We start from the raw sequence: 17,721 nt of genomic DNA on the forward strand, positions 1-17,721 counted from the left end.
AAGATCAGATACAGAGTAAAGGTACCTCTCTACTGTCCCCATCAAACACTCCCAGGACAGGTACAGCATTGGGTTCAATACAGAGTATGTGTGGACATAAAATTCTACTCTAGCTTTCAGAAATAACATGTATATGTACCAGCTCGTTAAATTCCTAGTTACTGTACCTGACCAAATGTAGTTGTAATAATTGCTATTCATGCAATGAACCTTTTTGTCATCTAAGAACAGGACAGCTATAGACCTGTTCTGAGGAAGAATCATATCAGACTCAAAGTGTTAACTCTGTTTCTCTTCTCCAAACATGCTATCAGACCTGCTGAATTTCTCCTGCATTCTCTGTGTTTGTTTCAGATTGTCAGCAGCTGCTGTATTTTACCTTTAAATTTTTGTACATACTCAACAGTGTGTCCGCTAACAATAGTCATGGAGTCTATAGTGGTATACCCTCTAACAATAATCACTGGGTCTACAGTGGTGTACCCACTAACACTAATCATTGGGTCTACAGTGGTTAATCCTCTAACACTAATCATTGGGTCTACAGTGGTTAATCCTCTAACACTAATCATTGGGTCTACAGTGGTGCACCCTCTAACAATAGTCATTGGATCAACAGTGGTTTATCCGTTAACACTAATCATTGGGTCTACAGTGGTGTACCCTCTAATACTAATCATGGTATATACAGTGGTGTACCGTCTAACGCTAATCATGGGGTCTTCAGTTGTGTACCCTCTAATACTAATCATGGGGTCTACAGTGATGTACCGTCTAACAATAATCATTGGGTTTACAGTGGTATACCCTCTAACATTAATCATTGGATTTACAGTAGCGTACCCTCTAACACTAATCATTAGGTCTACAGTGGTGTACCCTCTAACAATAATCATGGGATCTAAGTGTTATACCCACGAATAATAATCATTAGGTATACAGTGGTGTACCCTCTAACACTAATCATGGAGTCTACAGTAGTATACCCGCTAACAATAATCGTTGGGTCTACAGTGGTGTATCTTCTAACACTAACCTTTGGGTCTACAGTGGTGTATCCTCTAAGAATAATCATTGCGTTTACTATGGTGTACCCTCTAACACTAATCATGGCGTCAACAGTGGAGTACCCTCTAACACTAATCATTGGGTCTACAGTGGTATACCCTCTAACATTAATCATGGAGTTCACAGTGGTGTACCCTCTAACAATAATAATTGGATCTACAGTGGTATACCCTCTAACAATAATCATTGGGTCTACAGTGGTATACCCTCTAACAATAATCATTGGGTCTACAGTGGTATACCCTCTAACACTAATCATGGGGTCTACAGTGGAGTATCCTCTAATGTTAATCACTGGGTCTGCAGTGGTGTACCCTCTAACACTAATCATTGGGTCTACAGTGGTGTATCCTCTAACATTAATCATGGGGTTCACAGTGGTGTACCCTCTAACACTAATCATTGGGTCTACAGTGGTGTACTCTCCAACAATAATCATTGGGTTTACTGTGGTGTATCCTCTAACACTTAACATTGGATCTGCAGTGGAATACCCTCTAACACTAATCATTGGGTCTACAGTGGTGTACCCTTTAACAATAGTCATTGGGTCTACAGTGGTGTATCCTCTAATGTTAATCACTGGGTCTGCAGAGTTGTACCCTCTAACAATAATCATTGGGTCTACAGTAGTGTATCCTCTAACATTAATCACTGGGTCTGCAGTGGTGTACCCTCTAACACTAATCATGGGGTCTATAGTGGTGTATCCTCTAAGACTAATAATTGAGTCTTCAGTTGTGTACCCTCTAACACTAATCATAGGGTCTACAGTGGTGTACCCTCTAAAAATAAGCAGTTGGGTCTACAGTGGTATACCCTCTACCACTAATCATTGGGTCTGCAGAGGTGTACCCTTTAACACTAATTATGGGGTCTACAGTGGTGTATCCTCTAACACTAATCATTGGGTCTACAGTGGTATACCCTCTAACACTAATCATGGGGTTTACAGTGATGTATCCTTTAAAAATAATCATTTGGGTCTACAATGGTGTACCCTCTAACACTAATCATGTGGTCTACAGTGGTGTATCCTCTAATGTTAATCGCTGGGTCTGCAGTGGTGTACCCTCTAACACTAATCATTGGGTCTACAGTGGTGTACCCTCCAACAATACTCATTGGGTTTATTGTGGTGTACCCTCTAACACTAATCATTGGGTCTACAGTGGTGTACCCTCCAACAATACTCATTGGGTTTATTGTGGTGTACCCTCTAACACTAATCATTAGATCTGCAGTGGTGTACCCTCTAACACTAATCATTGGGTCTACAGTGGGGTACCCTCTAACAATAGTCATTGGGTCTACAGTGGTATGCCCTCTAACACTAATCATGGGGTTTACAGTGGTGTATCCTCTAATGTTAATCGCTGGATCTGCAGTGGTGTACCCTCTAACACTAATCATTGGGTCTACAGTGGTGTACCCTCCAACAACACTCATTGGGTTTATTGTGGTGTATCCTCTAACACTTAACATTGGATCTGCAGTGGTGTACCCTCTAACACTAATCATTGGGTCTATAGTGGTGTACCCTCCAACTATAATCATTGGGTTTATTGTGGTGTAACCTCTAACACTAATCATTAGATCTGCAGTGGTGTACCCTCTAACACTAATCATTGGGTTTATTGTGGTGTATCCTCTAACACTTAACATTGGATCTGCAGTGGTGTACCCTCTAACATTAATCATTGGGTCTACAGTGGGGTACCCTCTAACAATAGTCATTGGGTCTACAGTGGTATGCCCTCTAACACTAATCATGGGGTTTACAGTGGTGTATCCTCTAATGTTAATCACTGGGTCTGCAGTATTGTACCCTCTAACAATAATCATTGGGTCTACAGTGGGGTATCCTCTAACATTAATCACTGGGTCTGCAGTGTTGTACCCTCTAACACTAATCATGGGGTCTATAGTGGTGTATCCTCTAAGACTAATAATTGGGTCTACAGTGGTATACCCTCTAACACTAATCATGGGGTCTACAGTAGTGTATCCTCTAACATTAATAGTTGGGTCTACAGTGGTATACCCTCTAACACTTATTATTGGATCCACAGTGGTATACCCTCTAACATTAGTCATTGGGTCTAAAGTGGTGTATCCTCTAACATTAATCACTGGGTCTGCAGTGGTGTATCCTCTAACACTAATAATTGGATTTTCAGTGGTGTACCCTCTAACAATAATCATTGAGTCTACAGTGGTATAAACTCTAAAAATAATCATTTGGGTCTACAGTGGTGTGCCCTCAAATACTAATCGTGGGGTCTACAGTGTTGTATCCTGTAACATTAATAATTGGTCTTCAGTTGTGTATCCTCTAGCACCAATCATGGGGTTTACAGTTGTGTACACTCTAACACCAATCATGGGGTCTACAGTGGTATACCCTGTAACACTAATCAGCAGTCTACAGTGGTGTATCCTCTAATGGTAATCACTGGGTCTTCAGTTGTGTACCCTCTAGCACTAATCATGGAGTCTACAGTGGTGTATCCTGTAGCAATAATCATTGGATCTACAGTGGTGTACCCTCTAACAATAATCATGAGGTCTACAGTGGTGTATCCTCTAACATTAATAATTGGGTCTATGGTGGTATATCTTCTAACACTAATCATTGGATCTACAGTGGTATACCGTCTAACAATAGTCATTGGGTCTACAGTTGTGTATCCTCTAACACTAATCATTGGGTCTACAGTTGTGTATCCTCTAATATTAATCATGGAGTCTACAGTGGTGTATCCTCTAACACAATAATTGGGTCTTCAGTAGTGTACCCTCTAACAATAATCATTGAGTCTATAGTGGTATAACCTCTAAAAATGATCATTTGGATCAACAGTGGTGTACCCTCTAACACTAATCATGGGGTCTACAGTGGTGTATCCTCTAACATTAATAGTTGGGTCTACAGTGGTATACCCTCTAACACTTATCATTGGATCCACAGTGGTATACCCTCTAACATTAGTCATTGGGTCTACAGTGGTGTATCCTCTAACATTAATCACTGGGTCTGTAGTGGTGTATCCTCTAACACTAATAATTGGGTCTTCAGTGGTGTACCCTCTAACAATAATCATTGAGTCTACAGTGGTATAAACTCTAAAAATAATCATTTGGGTCTACAGTGGTGTGCCCTCAAATACTAATCGTGGGGTCTACAGTGGTGTATCCTGTAACATTAATAATTGGTCTTCAGTTGTGTATCCTCTAGCACCAATCATGGGGTTTACAGTTGTGTACACTCTAACACTAATCATGAGGTCTACAGTGGCATACCCTGTAACACTAATCAGCAGTCTACAGTGGTGTATCCTCTAATGGTAATCACTGGGTCTTCAGTTGTGTACCCTCTAGCACTAATCATGGAGTCTACAGTGGTGTATCCTGTAGCAATAATCATTGGATCTACAGTGGTGTACTCTCTAACAATAATCATGAGGTCTACAGTGGTGTATCCTCTAACAGTAATAATTGGGTCTACGGTGGTATATCTTCTAACTCTAATCATTGGATCTACAGTGGTATACCGTCGAACAATAGTCATTGGGTCTACAGTTGTGTATCCTCTAACACTAATCATTGGGTCTACAGTTGTGTATCCTCTAATATTAATCATGGAGTCTACAGTGGTGTATCCTCTAACACAATAATTGGGTCTTCAGTAGTGTTGAAAATGTGTTGCTGGAAAAGCGCAGCAGGTCAGGCAGCATCCAGGGAACAGGAGAATCGACATTCCCGAAACGTCGATTCTCCTGTTCCCTGGATGCTGCCTGACCTGCTGCGCTTTTCCAGCAACACATTTTCAGCTCTGATCTCCAGCATCTGAGACCTCACTTTCTCCTCTTCAGTAGTGTACCCTCTAACAATAATCATTGAGTCTACAGTGGTGTAACCTCTAAAAATGATCATTTGGGTCAACAGTGGTGTACCCTCAAACACTAATCATGGGGTCTACAGTGGTGTATACTCTAATATTAATAATTGGGTCTACAGTGGTATACCCTCAAACACTAATCATGGGTCTACTGTGGTATACCCTCTAACACTAATCACTGAGTCTGTAGAAGTATGCCCTCTAACAATAATCTTTGGGTCTCTGGTGGTGTATCCTCTAATACTAATCATTGAGTAGGCCAAAGACAAAGCAGAAGCAAATGAGGATTGAGCTACCTCAAACACTCCTTACTTAATACCACCCACTGATGGAGGTGGCAAATTCCACCAGGAACCGTCATCTGGCAATGTACCACAATGGCCTGAAATATTACCACTGTTCCTTTCTCCAAGGACACTGGTAGATGTGCTGAGTATCTCCAGCATTTTCATTTTTATTTTATCTGTGAAGATATGTCCTTATTTCAGAAGTTAGATGTTTCCCATTCCCACCTGCCTTTGAATGAACCAGATAACTCAGGACAAAGATCTAAGCAGTTTATGCCATAAAATATTACTAAGACTGACCCAACATAAATAAGTCATTACTATTCGAATTCAGACCACGGTGTTGATATCCCAAATCCATCTGCTCATGAATTTGTGGTGGAATTCCCAGAGGATGTGTGAGGACATGTGCGGGTGGATTAACTTTGTGGGTCAGCGAAGGGGTTTCATACCAATGGATCATGGCATTAATTTACTTCATACTCAGAAAGTCCCTAGTCATAGAGATGTACAGCATGGAAACAGACCTTTTGTCCATGCCAACCAGATATCCCAACCCAATCTAGTTCCACCCGCCAGCACCCGGTCCATATCCCTCCAAACCCTTCCTACTCATATACCCATCCAAATGCCTTTTAAATGTTGCAATTGTACCAGCCTCCACCACATCCTCTGGCAGCTCATACCACCTTTGTGTGAAAAATTTGCCTCTTAGGTCTCTTTTATATCATTCCCCTCTCACCCTAAACCTATGCCCTCTAGTTCTGGACTCTCCGACCCCAGGGAAAAGACTTTGTCTATTTCTCCTATCCATGCCCCTCATAATTTTGTAAACCTCTATAAGGTCACCCATCAGCCTCCGACGCTCCAGGGAAAACAGCCCCAGCCTGTTCACCCTCTCCCTATAGCTCAAATCCTCCAACCCTGGCAACATCCTTGTAGATCTTTTCTGAACCCTTTCAAGTTTCACAACATGAATAGGAAAGGTTTGGAGGGATATGGGCCAGGAGCAGGCAGGTGGGACTAATTTAGTTTGGGAACATGGTCAGCATGGATTGGTTGGACTGAAGGGTTTGTTTTCATGCTGTATGACTCTATTCCTTTATGACTGTATGCTGGAGGTCCTGTCCTTTGAGTAGGATTTTATGTCCAGACATAGCCTGCCTTCTCAGGTGAACAGTAGAGGTCATATGACACAATTTTAAAGACAAGCAGGAAATGCTGTGTTCAATAGTTATCCTTTCAGGAACTGTTATACACAAGAAAGCCAGCTTGCAAAGCATAGAGCTAGAGCTAATCTTTACGTTCTTAGTTTCAGAGTTACATAATACAAGCATGCACCACAATAGCTGTTTTTTCAGTCTGTGTGTATGAGGATTTTAGTGAATCAGACCATTAATGTGATCAACACCAGAATTGTCAATAACATGAGAATATCTGGATATTATCATTTTGCTGTTGTGGGATCGTACTGTGCACAAATTGGCTGCTGCATTTTCAATACTGCAGCAGTAGCTACAATTTAAAATACCAGATTGGCGCTTCAGGAGGCCCTGAGGATGTATAAGGTGCTATATAAATTAAATCCCTTATGGTAGAAATTATGTGGTTAATAATGGCCCCGGTGTTGAGGGGCACTCAATGCGGGACAGGTGCTGACAGATATTTACTTTTTGTCAGAAAGTGATGGTACAAATTCCTGTGTTATTTCCTCACTGAGCTGTCACTCTCTTGCTTTCAGGTTTGAGCTGACTGAGGGTTTGGTGTCGGCCTGCGTGACTCTGCAGAAACATCTGAACGATCCTGACAGGTTCACAAACAAAGATGTGGTACGCTAGCTTGCTGCTTATTGATCTCCCCAGTTGCTATCCCCTCTTACAACACTGAGCAATAAGTTCACGGTCTGCCTCCTCTGTTTGCCTCCAGTTCAGTGTCTGATTTATTATGTAAAATCAGAAGCAACACGATAGGGAGCTAGCTACTCCTCTTAAGAAATGTTATTATGCAGGAGGCCATTCGCCCCATTGTGCCTGCCAGCCCTTTTTGAGGACTGTCTAAATAATCCTAATTCTCTTACTTTTTCCATCATTATGGTGTTAGAATAGGGGCTGATGGGGATGCTAGAATGCAGTATTCAGTGTAGGTTAGAATTGGGATAACTGCTGATGTTAGAATGAGGGAACAATTAGTTTGGGGGATCTGTGCAGATTATTATGGGCCACCTGGGTAGATTCACTGAAGATGTAGTGAAAGGTTTGCTGAAGCGTACCGGGGAGGTTAAAATGAGGGTAGCTGGTTACGTTAGGTTGAGGCTAGCTAGCCAGGTTATTTGGAGTGTTATATTAACAGTGTTGGCTGAGAGGATCAGGCAGGTTGGCTGACCAATTTGTTTCAGTCCGTTGCATTCCTGATGCAATTCTTCTCAAATACCCTGCAGAGAGTGAGCTATCTCACGGTTCAGCAGGAGTGGCTCTTGGTGTCAAGTCCGAAGACAGCGGATCCTGAGGTGGTGCGTCGGTACCTAGCTGTGTTTAAGGCAATGTCACCGAATTTACTGGAGCTGATAGTCAACATGGCTGACAGCAATGGGAACACAGCTCTTCACTACACAGTCTCTCATTCCAACTTCCCCATTGTCAGGTTGCTGCTGGACACAGGTACACCCTTCGCCTCTTACTCGAGTTCCTCATTGGCTCACTGTATTTACTGCACTGGTACAGGTTAGTACGAACCTTGTAAACCCACCACTCAGGAGCAGTCAAATGGTAACCATGCCAACGCTGAACTTGCATTCTGAGGTCAGGGACATGACATTGGGACAACTTCCAACCTCACACCATGTCAGAAAGTCAGCAAAAAACTGTTTTTGAGACAGTGGGAGGCACGGTGGCTCAGTAGTTAGCATTGATGCCTCACAGCGCCAAGGACCCAGGTTCGATCCCAGTTTCGGGCTGTGTGGAGTTTGCACATTCTCCCCGTGTCTGCGTGGGTTTCCTCCAGGTGTTCTGGTTTCCTCCCACAGTCCAAAGATGTGCAGCTTAGGATAGATTGGCCCTGCTAAATTGCCCCATAATGTCCAGGCATGGGCAGGCTAAATAGGTTAGCCATGGGAAATGCAGGGTTACAGGGATAAGTTAGGGAAGGGTGGGTTTGGGTGGGAGGCATTTTGTAGGGTCGGTGTGAAGTTAATGGGCCGAATGGCCTGCTTCCACATTGTAGGGATTCTATGTTCAAATGCATGGCCAAAGTGTGTGGTAGCCTTCCAGTTAAGGACAGTGGGTGGGTTCAGATGTCTGAGGGTTGGTAGGAGGTTGCCGTCTCTCTGAAAGAGCTGTGAGTCTGCCGATGTGGGAGAGAGAGAATGTGGGTATCTCCCTCCCAACACTGTGAAAAATGGTGAAAGACTCAGGTCATCCACAGCTGCCAGACCATCACCATAGTGCTATCGGACCAGTCTTCTCAGAAATGACTCATACGCAGTACGGTGCTGACAAACTGGCATGCCAGCAGGCGGGTACAACATTCTAAACCCTTCAGTTGTGATTGTAACAAGGTCAGCTAGGTGCACCTCATAGAATATGGGTTCCACCATTGGGGCTGTTAACCTGGTCCAGTCAGGGAGCCCTGGCTGACAGATATAAACAGAAGTGTCAGGGGTTCTATTCACTCTGAGGGAACTGGATCAGTGTAAAGGACTCTCCACGCATAAGTAAAGGGTGACTTGGTGATGGGATATCGCCAGCTGCGGAGTTATTTCACCTTCAACCATCTGCCCTCCCGCCCCGTATTCCTCTTCCGAGCTGCCCTTGGTGAGGTCTCAGTGGGCAGCACTCAGTGAACTGTGGGTCAGATGTTTGTGGTTCAAGTCCACCAGGAGACTTGGCCTGAGTTCTTGGCTGACTACCTGTTACAGCACTGAGTGAGTGCTGCACTGCCAGAGGAACATTTTGGTTTTGGAATGATGTATTAAATTAAGGCCCTGTCTCCCCTCTCAGGTAGATGTAAATAAAGTCCCACAGTCACTAATTGAAGAACAGCAGGGAATCCTTCCTGGATTCCTAGTGAATATTTATCCCCCAACCAACATCACCAAAAACAAATTTTCCAGTCAGTTGCAGAATGTTGTAGTGTATGATCTGGCTGCCATGTTTCCTACAGAACAGTGGGGATTATTCATTGGCTGTAAGGCACTGCGCTTGTTAAAGGTGCTATAGAAATTTCAGACTGTTTTTAAAAAACCCTACAATAATCCTGTAAAGTTTTCCCGGTATGTCGTGTGTTTAAACTGCGTCCCCTCCTTCTTGTCGCAGGCGCCTGTAGTTTGGATAAGCAGAATAAGGCTGGTTACACAGCCATCATGCTGGCCTCACTCGCTGCCCTCCAGTCGGAGCACGACATGCAGACCGTGACACAGCTCTTCCGTCTCGGCAACGTCAATGCCAAGGCCAGCCAGGTAGGTCAGAGGTCAACCCAGCCCTCTCTTGCGTCTCTGGTCCCCTCTCCAGCATCTAGGCCTCAGGCTCTGCCCCATGCCAGCACCGGATTGGCAAGAGGTTGTGGATTCTCCACAAGCTCACTGTGTTTACAGATCGTCTTCAGGGAGCAGCAGGAATTGGAACCCAAGATGGTATTAACTTAGATTTGAGGGGCTGTGTTGTCTACTCCTGTGCCTATTCCTTCTATTTATCACACTGTGGGATCTGGCTGTGTGCAACTTGGCTGCTGTACTTCTTTTGTTGCAACAAGGTTTTGTTGGCTGTAAGGTGCATGGGGTTATCAGGAGATGGTGAAGGGGTTGCAGAAATGTATTCACCTCTTTAGGACCCTAAAAATGATCAGTAGCTGCAAGAAAGGTGAAGGGACTGTAGGAACGCTTACCAGATTTGTACCTGTGATTGACCTGTTAGAGTTGAATATTCCAGCCATCACTTCCCATGAGTTCCCCTCCATTACAAATGGAGCTGACGCCAGGTTTGGGTTCTGCGGTGTCTCACTGGCTGCAGGTGAAGTGATGCTTGGTCCTGAAGGGGCTTACCTTTAACTGTGTGTTTCCCCTTTCCAGGCGGGTCAGACGGCCCTGATGTTGGCAGTCAGCCATGGCCGGGTGGAAATGGTGAAGGCCCTGTTGGCTTGTGGGGCGGACGTCAGTATCCAGGACGATGACGGGTCAACAGCGTTGATGTGCGCCTGTGAGCACGGCCACGCGGAGATCGTCAGGCTCCTATTGGAGATGCCAGGCTGCAACGTGACTCTGGCAGATAACGTGAGTGAGGTAGCAGGGAACCGCCCTCCCGGTCAGACAGCTGCCCAAAGAACTGCCCAAACTCCAGCAAATCCCTACTCAGCTATTCCACCAAGATAACAGAGACAGTCTGTACACAGAACAGAGGAAGTGGGCACAATGGTAGGGAAGGATTGGGTACAGAAACAGTGTATATAGTACAGGGGGAATGGGTACAGAGACAGTGTATATGCTACAAGGGGAATGGGTACAGAGACAGTGTATATGGTACAGGGGGAATGGGTACAGAGACAGTGTATATGGTACAGGGGGAATAAGTACAGAGACAGTGCATACAGTACAGGGGGAATGGGTACAGAGACATTGTATATAGTACAGGGGGAATGGGTACAGAGACATTGTATATAGTACAGGGGGAATGGGTACAGAGACAGTGTATATAGTACAGGGGGAATAGGTACAGAGACAGTGTATATGGTACAAGGGGATTGGGTACAGAGACAGTGTATATGGTACAGGGGGAATAAGTACAGAGACAGTGTATATAGTACGGGGGAATGGGTACAGAGACATTGTATGTAGTACAGGGGGAATGGGTACAGAAACAGTGTATATAGTACAGGGGGAATGGGTACATAGACAGTGTATACGGTACAAGGGGAATGGGTACAGAGACAGTGTATATGGTACAGGGGGAATAAGTACAGAGACAGTGTATATAGTACAGGGGGAATGGGTACAGAGACAGTGTATATAGTACAGGGGGAATGGGTAAAGAGACAGTATATTGTACGGGGGAATGGTTACAGAGACAGTGCATATAGTACAGGAGGAATGGGTACAGAGACAGTGCATACAGTACAGGGGGAATGGCTACAGAGACAGTGTATATAGTACAGGGGGAATGGGTACAGAGACAGTGTGCATAGTACAGGGGGAATGGGTACAGAGACATTGTATATAGTACAGGGGGAATGGGTACAGAGACTGCATACAGTACAGGGGGAATGGGTACAGAGACAGTGTATATAGTACAGGGGGAATAGGTACAGAGACAGTGTATATAGTACAGGGGGAATAGGTACAGAAACAGTGTATATAGTACAGGGGGAATGGGTACAGAGACAGTGTATATAGTACAGGGGGAATAGGTACAGAGACAGTGTATATAGTACAGGGGGAATAGGTACAGAGACAGTGTATATAGTACAGGGGGAATGGGTACAGAGACAGTGTATATAGTACAGGAGGAATGGGTACAGAGACATTGTATATAATACAGGGGGAATGGCTACAGAGACAGTGTATATAGTACAGGGGGAATAGGTACACAGACAGAGTATATCGTACGGGGGAATGGGTACAGAGACATTGTATATAGTACAGGGGGAATGGGTACAGAGACAGTGTATATAATACAGGGGGAATGGCTACAGAGACAGTGTATATAGTACAGGGGGAATGGGTACAGAGACAGTGTATATAGTACAGGGGGAATGGGTACAGAGACATTGTATATAGTACAGGGGGAATGGGTACAGAGACAGTGCATACAGTACAGGGGGAATGGGTACAGAGACATTGTATGTAGTACAGGGGGAATGGGTACAGAGACATTGTATATAGTACAGGGGGAATGGGTACAGAGACAGTGTATGTAGTACAGGGGGAATGGGTACAGAGACATTGAATATAGTACAGGGGGAATGGGTACAGAGACCGTGTATACAGTACTGGGGGATTGGGTACAGAGACAGTGTATATAGTACAAGGGGAATGGGTACAGAGACAGTGTATACAGTACAGGAGGAATGGGTACAGAGACAGTGTATATCGTACGGGGGAATGGGTACAGAGACATTGTATATAGTACAAGGGGAATGGGTACAGGGACAGTGTATATAGTAGAGGAGGAATGGGTACAGAGACATTGTATATAGTACAGGGGGAATGGGTACCGAGACAGTGCATACAGTACAGGGGGAATGGGTACAGAGACAGTGTATACAGTACTGGGGGAATGGGTACAGAGACAGTGTATATAGTACAAGGGGAATGGGTACAGAGACATTGTATATAGCACAGGAGGAATGGGTACAGAGACAGTGTATATCGTACGGGGGAATGGGTACAGAGACAGTATATATGGTACAGGGGGAATGGGGACAGAGACATTGTATATAGTACAGGGGGAATGGGTACAGAGACAGTGTATATAGTACTGGGGGAATGGGTACAGAGACAAAGTATATCGTACGGGGGAATGGGTACAAAGACAGTGTATATAGTACAAGGGGTATGGGTACAGAGACAGTATATATAGTATGGGGGCGTTGGGTATAGAGACAGTATACATGACGGGGGAATGGGTACAGAGATAGTGTATATAGTACAGGGGAACTGGGTACGGAGACAGTATATAATACAGGGGGAATGGGTACAGAGACAGTGTGTATAGTACAGGGGGAATGGGTACTGAGGCAGTGTATATAGTACAGGGGGAATGGGTACAGAGACAGTGTATATAGTACAGGGGGAATGGGTACAGAGACAGTGTATATAGTACAAGAGGCTTGGGTACATTTTATGTCGAGACAGTTGGCTGAATTATCCCTGTTGCATGGAGGTAAGGAGAGGGGAAGAGCCACTTTGAGATGTTTCTCCATCACGTTTATTCTTCCGAAGAAAAGGGACAGGCGGGGACAGAATCTGGCAGCTTTCCACAGCCAGAAGCAGCTAATGACCCACTTAAAAGCCCAAATCAGACCATGTTCTGATTTGATGGATCTTCCCAACATCAGCGCAGCTTTGTGTATCCTGCCAGCTCTGTGGAGGTGTGCCTCCTGGGATAGGCCAGGGAGCCGTTGGTACGTCCGTTAACTCCCCACTCCCTCCTCTCACTCGCTTCCGCAGCTGTGAGGGTCAGAGGTTCACAACAACAGGCCATTCCCTGAAGGACCTTGCCAGGAGGCTGCAGTTGTGGCTGAACTTTGATTTTAGGCGGTTTTTGAGTTCACTGTCATCTTCAGGCACCTTCAACATCTCCCACCTAAACCTGGAGGCTCCTACCCCTCCTGCTGAGCACCCATAGCCTCGAGGACTCCCACTGGCTTACTCCTGTGGCCGGCCCACCCCAAACAAGCTGCCTTCCACCAATCTAGCCAGTGTGGGATCTTACTGTGCAGGATACTCTGATGTTTTGTTTGCCTGTTTACAGGATGGCAGCACTGCCCTCTCTATTGCAGCAGAAACTGGACAGAAGGAGATTTCTGCCCTTCTCTACAACCACCTGAATCAAAGCAAGGATCCGAGCCATTCCCCGGTGAGAATTCCCAGACCCTCCATCCGTTGTCAGCGCACTGACGAAACCTGTGCCTCTTCCGATTTATATTCACTGCTTCCCCAACCAGTGTCTTTTTCTGATGATACAGCAAGGCCTGACCGACTCAAAGGGCAAAGCATCTCTGGGACACACACATCAAACAACCCCACCGCCCTGTGTTCAACCACTTCCAACTCCCACTCCCACTCCCACTGCACCAAAGATATGCAAGTCCTGGGCCACCTCCACTGCAAAATCCTGGCCACCTGAAGCTTGGAGGAAGAACGCCTCATCTTCCGCCTTGGGACCCCTCCAACCCCATGGGATCAATGTGGATTTCAACAGTTTCTTCATTTCCCCTCCACCCACCTTATCCCAGATCCAACCTTCCAACTCGGCACCCACTTCATGACTTGTCCATCTTCCTTCCCACCTATCTGCTCCAACCTCCGCTTCTACCTATCACCATCACCCCACATCCATCTACCTATTGCCTTCCAAGGTACCTTACACCTCCCCAGAGCCCCCCCCCTCCTATTTATCTCTTAGCCTCCTGGACCACCACCCCTGCGGGTGTGCACACACATACATACATACATACACTCTCTCTCGCTTGCGCGCGTGCGCGCACACACACACACACCTGATAAAGGGCTTATGCCCAAAACACTGACTCTCCTGCTTCCTGGATGCTGCCTGACTTGCTGTGGTTTTCCAGTGCCTCACTTTTTGACTCTGATCTCCAGCATCTGCAGCCCTGACTTTCTCCAATTCAAAGGTCTCAAGGTGGAAACTACCAGGGTCTCAATGGGAGGTGATGAGAGGCCAGCTTTACATCACCACGTTTTGAAATTCAATTTTTGTTCATTATCGCGCCCGCATTACAGCATAAGGCAAAGGAGCACAAATAGCCCATTCAGCCCATCGGATCTTCGCCACTATTCAATGAAATTATGGCTGCCCATTTTCCCCATAACCCTCGATTGCCTTACTCACAAAAAATCTGTTTATCTCAGCTTGGAGTATATATTGTTCACCACATTGTTAATACCTTGAACTTATTCCCTCCTTTGTATCTCTTTGTTGCTGTTGTTCTGTTTGGGGTAAACTGTGATTTTCTCATTTCTCTGACACTCCCTCCCCTCAGTTGTACTGACAAAGCAGAGTGCTTCTGCTAAACCTGTATCGCACATTGGCAGACTGGCGATGATTCTGATCCCCATTATTACTGTTAGGAAAATGGAACCATTGGAGAAGGTGCATTAAGATTTACAAACACGATATCAGAGCTGAGAGGTTGTAACTGCTAGGAAAAAGTGAATGGCCACATGACTGGCTTCTCTAGAAATGGACATGTAGTGAAGATCTTTGGAACTATGAAGGGTGTTTCATCAAGTAGGTGTTGGCACTTTGGAAATTCCAAACTAGAGGCAAGAAATGTAAGATAATCATCCATAAATTCAACAAGCACTTCGGGAGAAACGACTTTAATCAGAAAATGGGAAATTTGCCAGAACACGGAGGGGTTGAGATAGAAAGCAGTGGCATGTTTAAGGGGCAGCTCGTTAAACACATGAATTTGGGGGGGGAGGAATAGAAGGATATCAGCGGATAAGGTAAGGCAGAGTGGGGTGAAGGAAACTGGTATAGACCATGAACAAAGACATAGTCCAGTTGGTCAGGGGGCTCTTGTGGTGTAGTGGTAGTCTCCCTGCCTCTGAACCAAGAGGTTTAGGTTCAATTTCCACCCTCTCCAGCCATATGCAATGATATCGCTGAACAAGTTAATGAGAAAATATCTAGACTGGTTGGGCTGAATGGCCTGTTTCTGCGCAGTATGTTCTATGTAGCGCTCAATATGCTACAGACCCTGTGTAGCCAGTGCCCTCCTCTGGTGATTATCTGAATTATTTCTGTTTTTAAGAGCCATTGTGAAGCTTATTCCTACCACACACCGCCCTCTCTTGGACTCTAATGAGACACTCACTCTCCTGAGGACGAAAAGCAATCACAGTTAAACCTCAGGAACTCTTCCTCCTACACTGCATATGCAGGCAGGAGGCTGGAAGAACACAGCAAGGCAGGCAGCATCAGGAGGCGGAGAAGTCAATGTTTCGGGTGTAGGGTTATACAAACCTCCGGATGCTCCCTGGCTTGCTGTATTCTTCCAGCCTCCTGCCTGTGTATTTCAGATTCCAGCATCTGCAGATTTTTTTGACTCCTCCAATTCTGCAGGTGGTCATGGCATATCATTCCAGCCTCTCAGTTCTGACCAGATTTGGGTGACCACACGACAGTTTTGAACATTGCAATTTTGAGGAAGGTGGGTCACACTCAGTAAACTGGTAGAAAAGATCCATTTTCTGATGATGAATTTCTTATTTAGAGACCATAAGTAATCTCAATCACAGGTCAAACAGTTCGCAACCTCATTATCATGTTTTACCTGCTTATAATTGTGTCCATTCTCCAGTGATTTTAGTAATGTGAGGTCTAAATTCTTTTGAGCGAACAGCAACAGGCTTTCTTGAATATATCTCTACATGGAGGATGCTGAGAGAGTGTGTCTTATTTGGAGCCTTATATACCCACGCTGATAACTTTGTATGAGTGATGTGAACTAGTTATGCTTCTCCTTTGCTGAGGACTGAAACTTTTCTCGAAGCATGTCAAGCTCATATCAATGTTCTCTCTGCACAGTTGCAAACACTTGTTGCAAACCATCAGCTTTTGCCTGCGCAGCATTGATCACTGTCCATCGTGACTGAAGCTTCGATGGGAATAATCTTAACTTTGTTTTGAAGCTCAGAGACCTCTTCTCTGCATTATTGACAATTAATGGCTGTGGACATTTAGAGTCATAGAGCTGCACAGCACGGAAACAGACATTTTGGGCCATGCCGACCAGATATCCTAACCTAATTTAGTCCCGTTTGCCAGCATTCAGCCCATATCCCTCCAAACCCTTTCTATTCATGTACCCATCGAGATGCCTTTTAAATATTGTAATAGTACCAGCCCCCACCACTTGCTCTTGTAGCTCATTCCATACACAGACCACCCTCTGTGTGAAAAAGTTGCCCTTAAGGTCCCTTTCAAATCTTTCCCCTCTCACCTGTGCCCTCTAGTTTTGGACTCCCCTACCCTGGTCAGAAGACCTTGCCTCTTCACTCTATCCATGCCCCCTCATGTTTTTATAAATCTCTATAAGGTCACCTTCAGCCTCCGACACTCCAGGGAAAACAGCCCCGGCCTATTCAGCCTCTCCCTGTAGCTCAAACCCTCCAACCCTGGCACCATCCTTGTAAACATTTTCCGTGTCGTTTCACGATGTATTGAACCAACACAAGGTCATGTTCTTGCTTCCCTGCAGTGATCTGGCATCTTCTCAGGGATCAGCAGTTTCTAATGCTGGATCTCCTGGTCAGGTTCTGTGCAATAAACAGACAGCTTCACTCCGTCTTTATTTTCTTTAAGAAAGCACTGGTTCTCATTGAAAGAGACAGCTGGCTTCTCAGGAACAGTGTCGCCCTGTATCCAGAATATGGGAAGATCTAAATTTGATGAAATGAAAGAATTGTGCTGGTTTGTTTCTCTGTCACTATTTTCTGAAACAGCACAACACAGCCTGGGATGCTCTCTGATTTCCTGCTGTATTGAGCTCCTGCTACGAGAGAAATAGAGGGACCTTCTCACCATCTTGCAAGGCTAAGACTGAAGGGTATGGAGGATGTCTGAAGTCATGCAAGCAGCTTCATTTAATGATGTGTTATAATGACTAGACATTACTTACAAAGTCTCCCTAATCTTTTTTCTGTAGTAGAAAGCATCTGGCTTCTTACTCAGATTCTTGTCCTCCACAGTCTCTAAAGGTTAGTGGAGGGCCGTGTGATGATTCCTA

At 45.1% G+C, this 17,721-nt stretch overlaps 1 protein-coding gene across 11 annotated transcripts in view; it reads left to right on the top strand.

Moving 5' to 3' along the window:
• The window catches only part of kank2 (KN motif and ankyrin repeat domains 2), a 173,802-nt gene that overhangs the window by 149,176 nt on the left and 6,905 nt on the right, over positions 1-17,721 (top strand). For all 11 annotated transcript variants that reach the window (XM_043694832.2, XM_087983392.1, XM_087983393.1 and 8 more), the window contains 5 exons: positions 6,998-7,085; positions 7,694-7,913; positions 9,567-9,709; positions 10,319-10,519; positions 13,716-13,820. In XM_043694832.2, the coding sequence (XP_043550767.2) occupies positions 6,998-7,085; positions 7,694-7,913; positions 9,567-9,709; positions 10,319-10,519; positions 13,716-13,820 (757 nt within the window). The remainder of the gene's footprint in view (positions 1-6,997; positions 7,086-7,693; positions 7,914-9,566; positions 9,710-10,318; positions 10,520-13,715; positions 13,821-17,721) is intronic.

This window comes from Chiloscyllium plagiosum, unplaced genomic scaffold (genome assembly GCF_037043375.1).
Source record: "Chiloscyllium plagiosum isolate Xiang-an unplaced genomic scaffold, Cpla_swu_hap1 HiC_scaffold_45, whole genome shotgun sequence".
Classification (NCBI taxonomy): Eukaryota; Metazoa; Chordata; class Chondrichthyes; order Orectolobiformes; family Hemiscylliidae; genus Chiloscyllium; species Chiloscyllium plagiosum.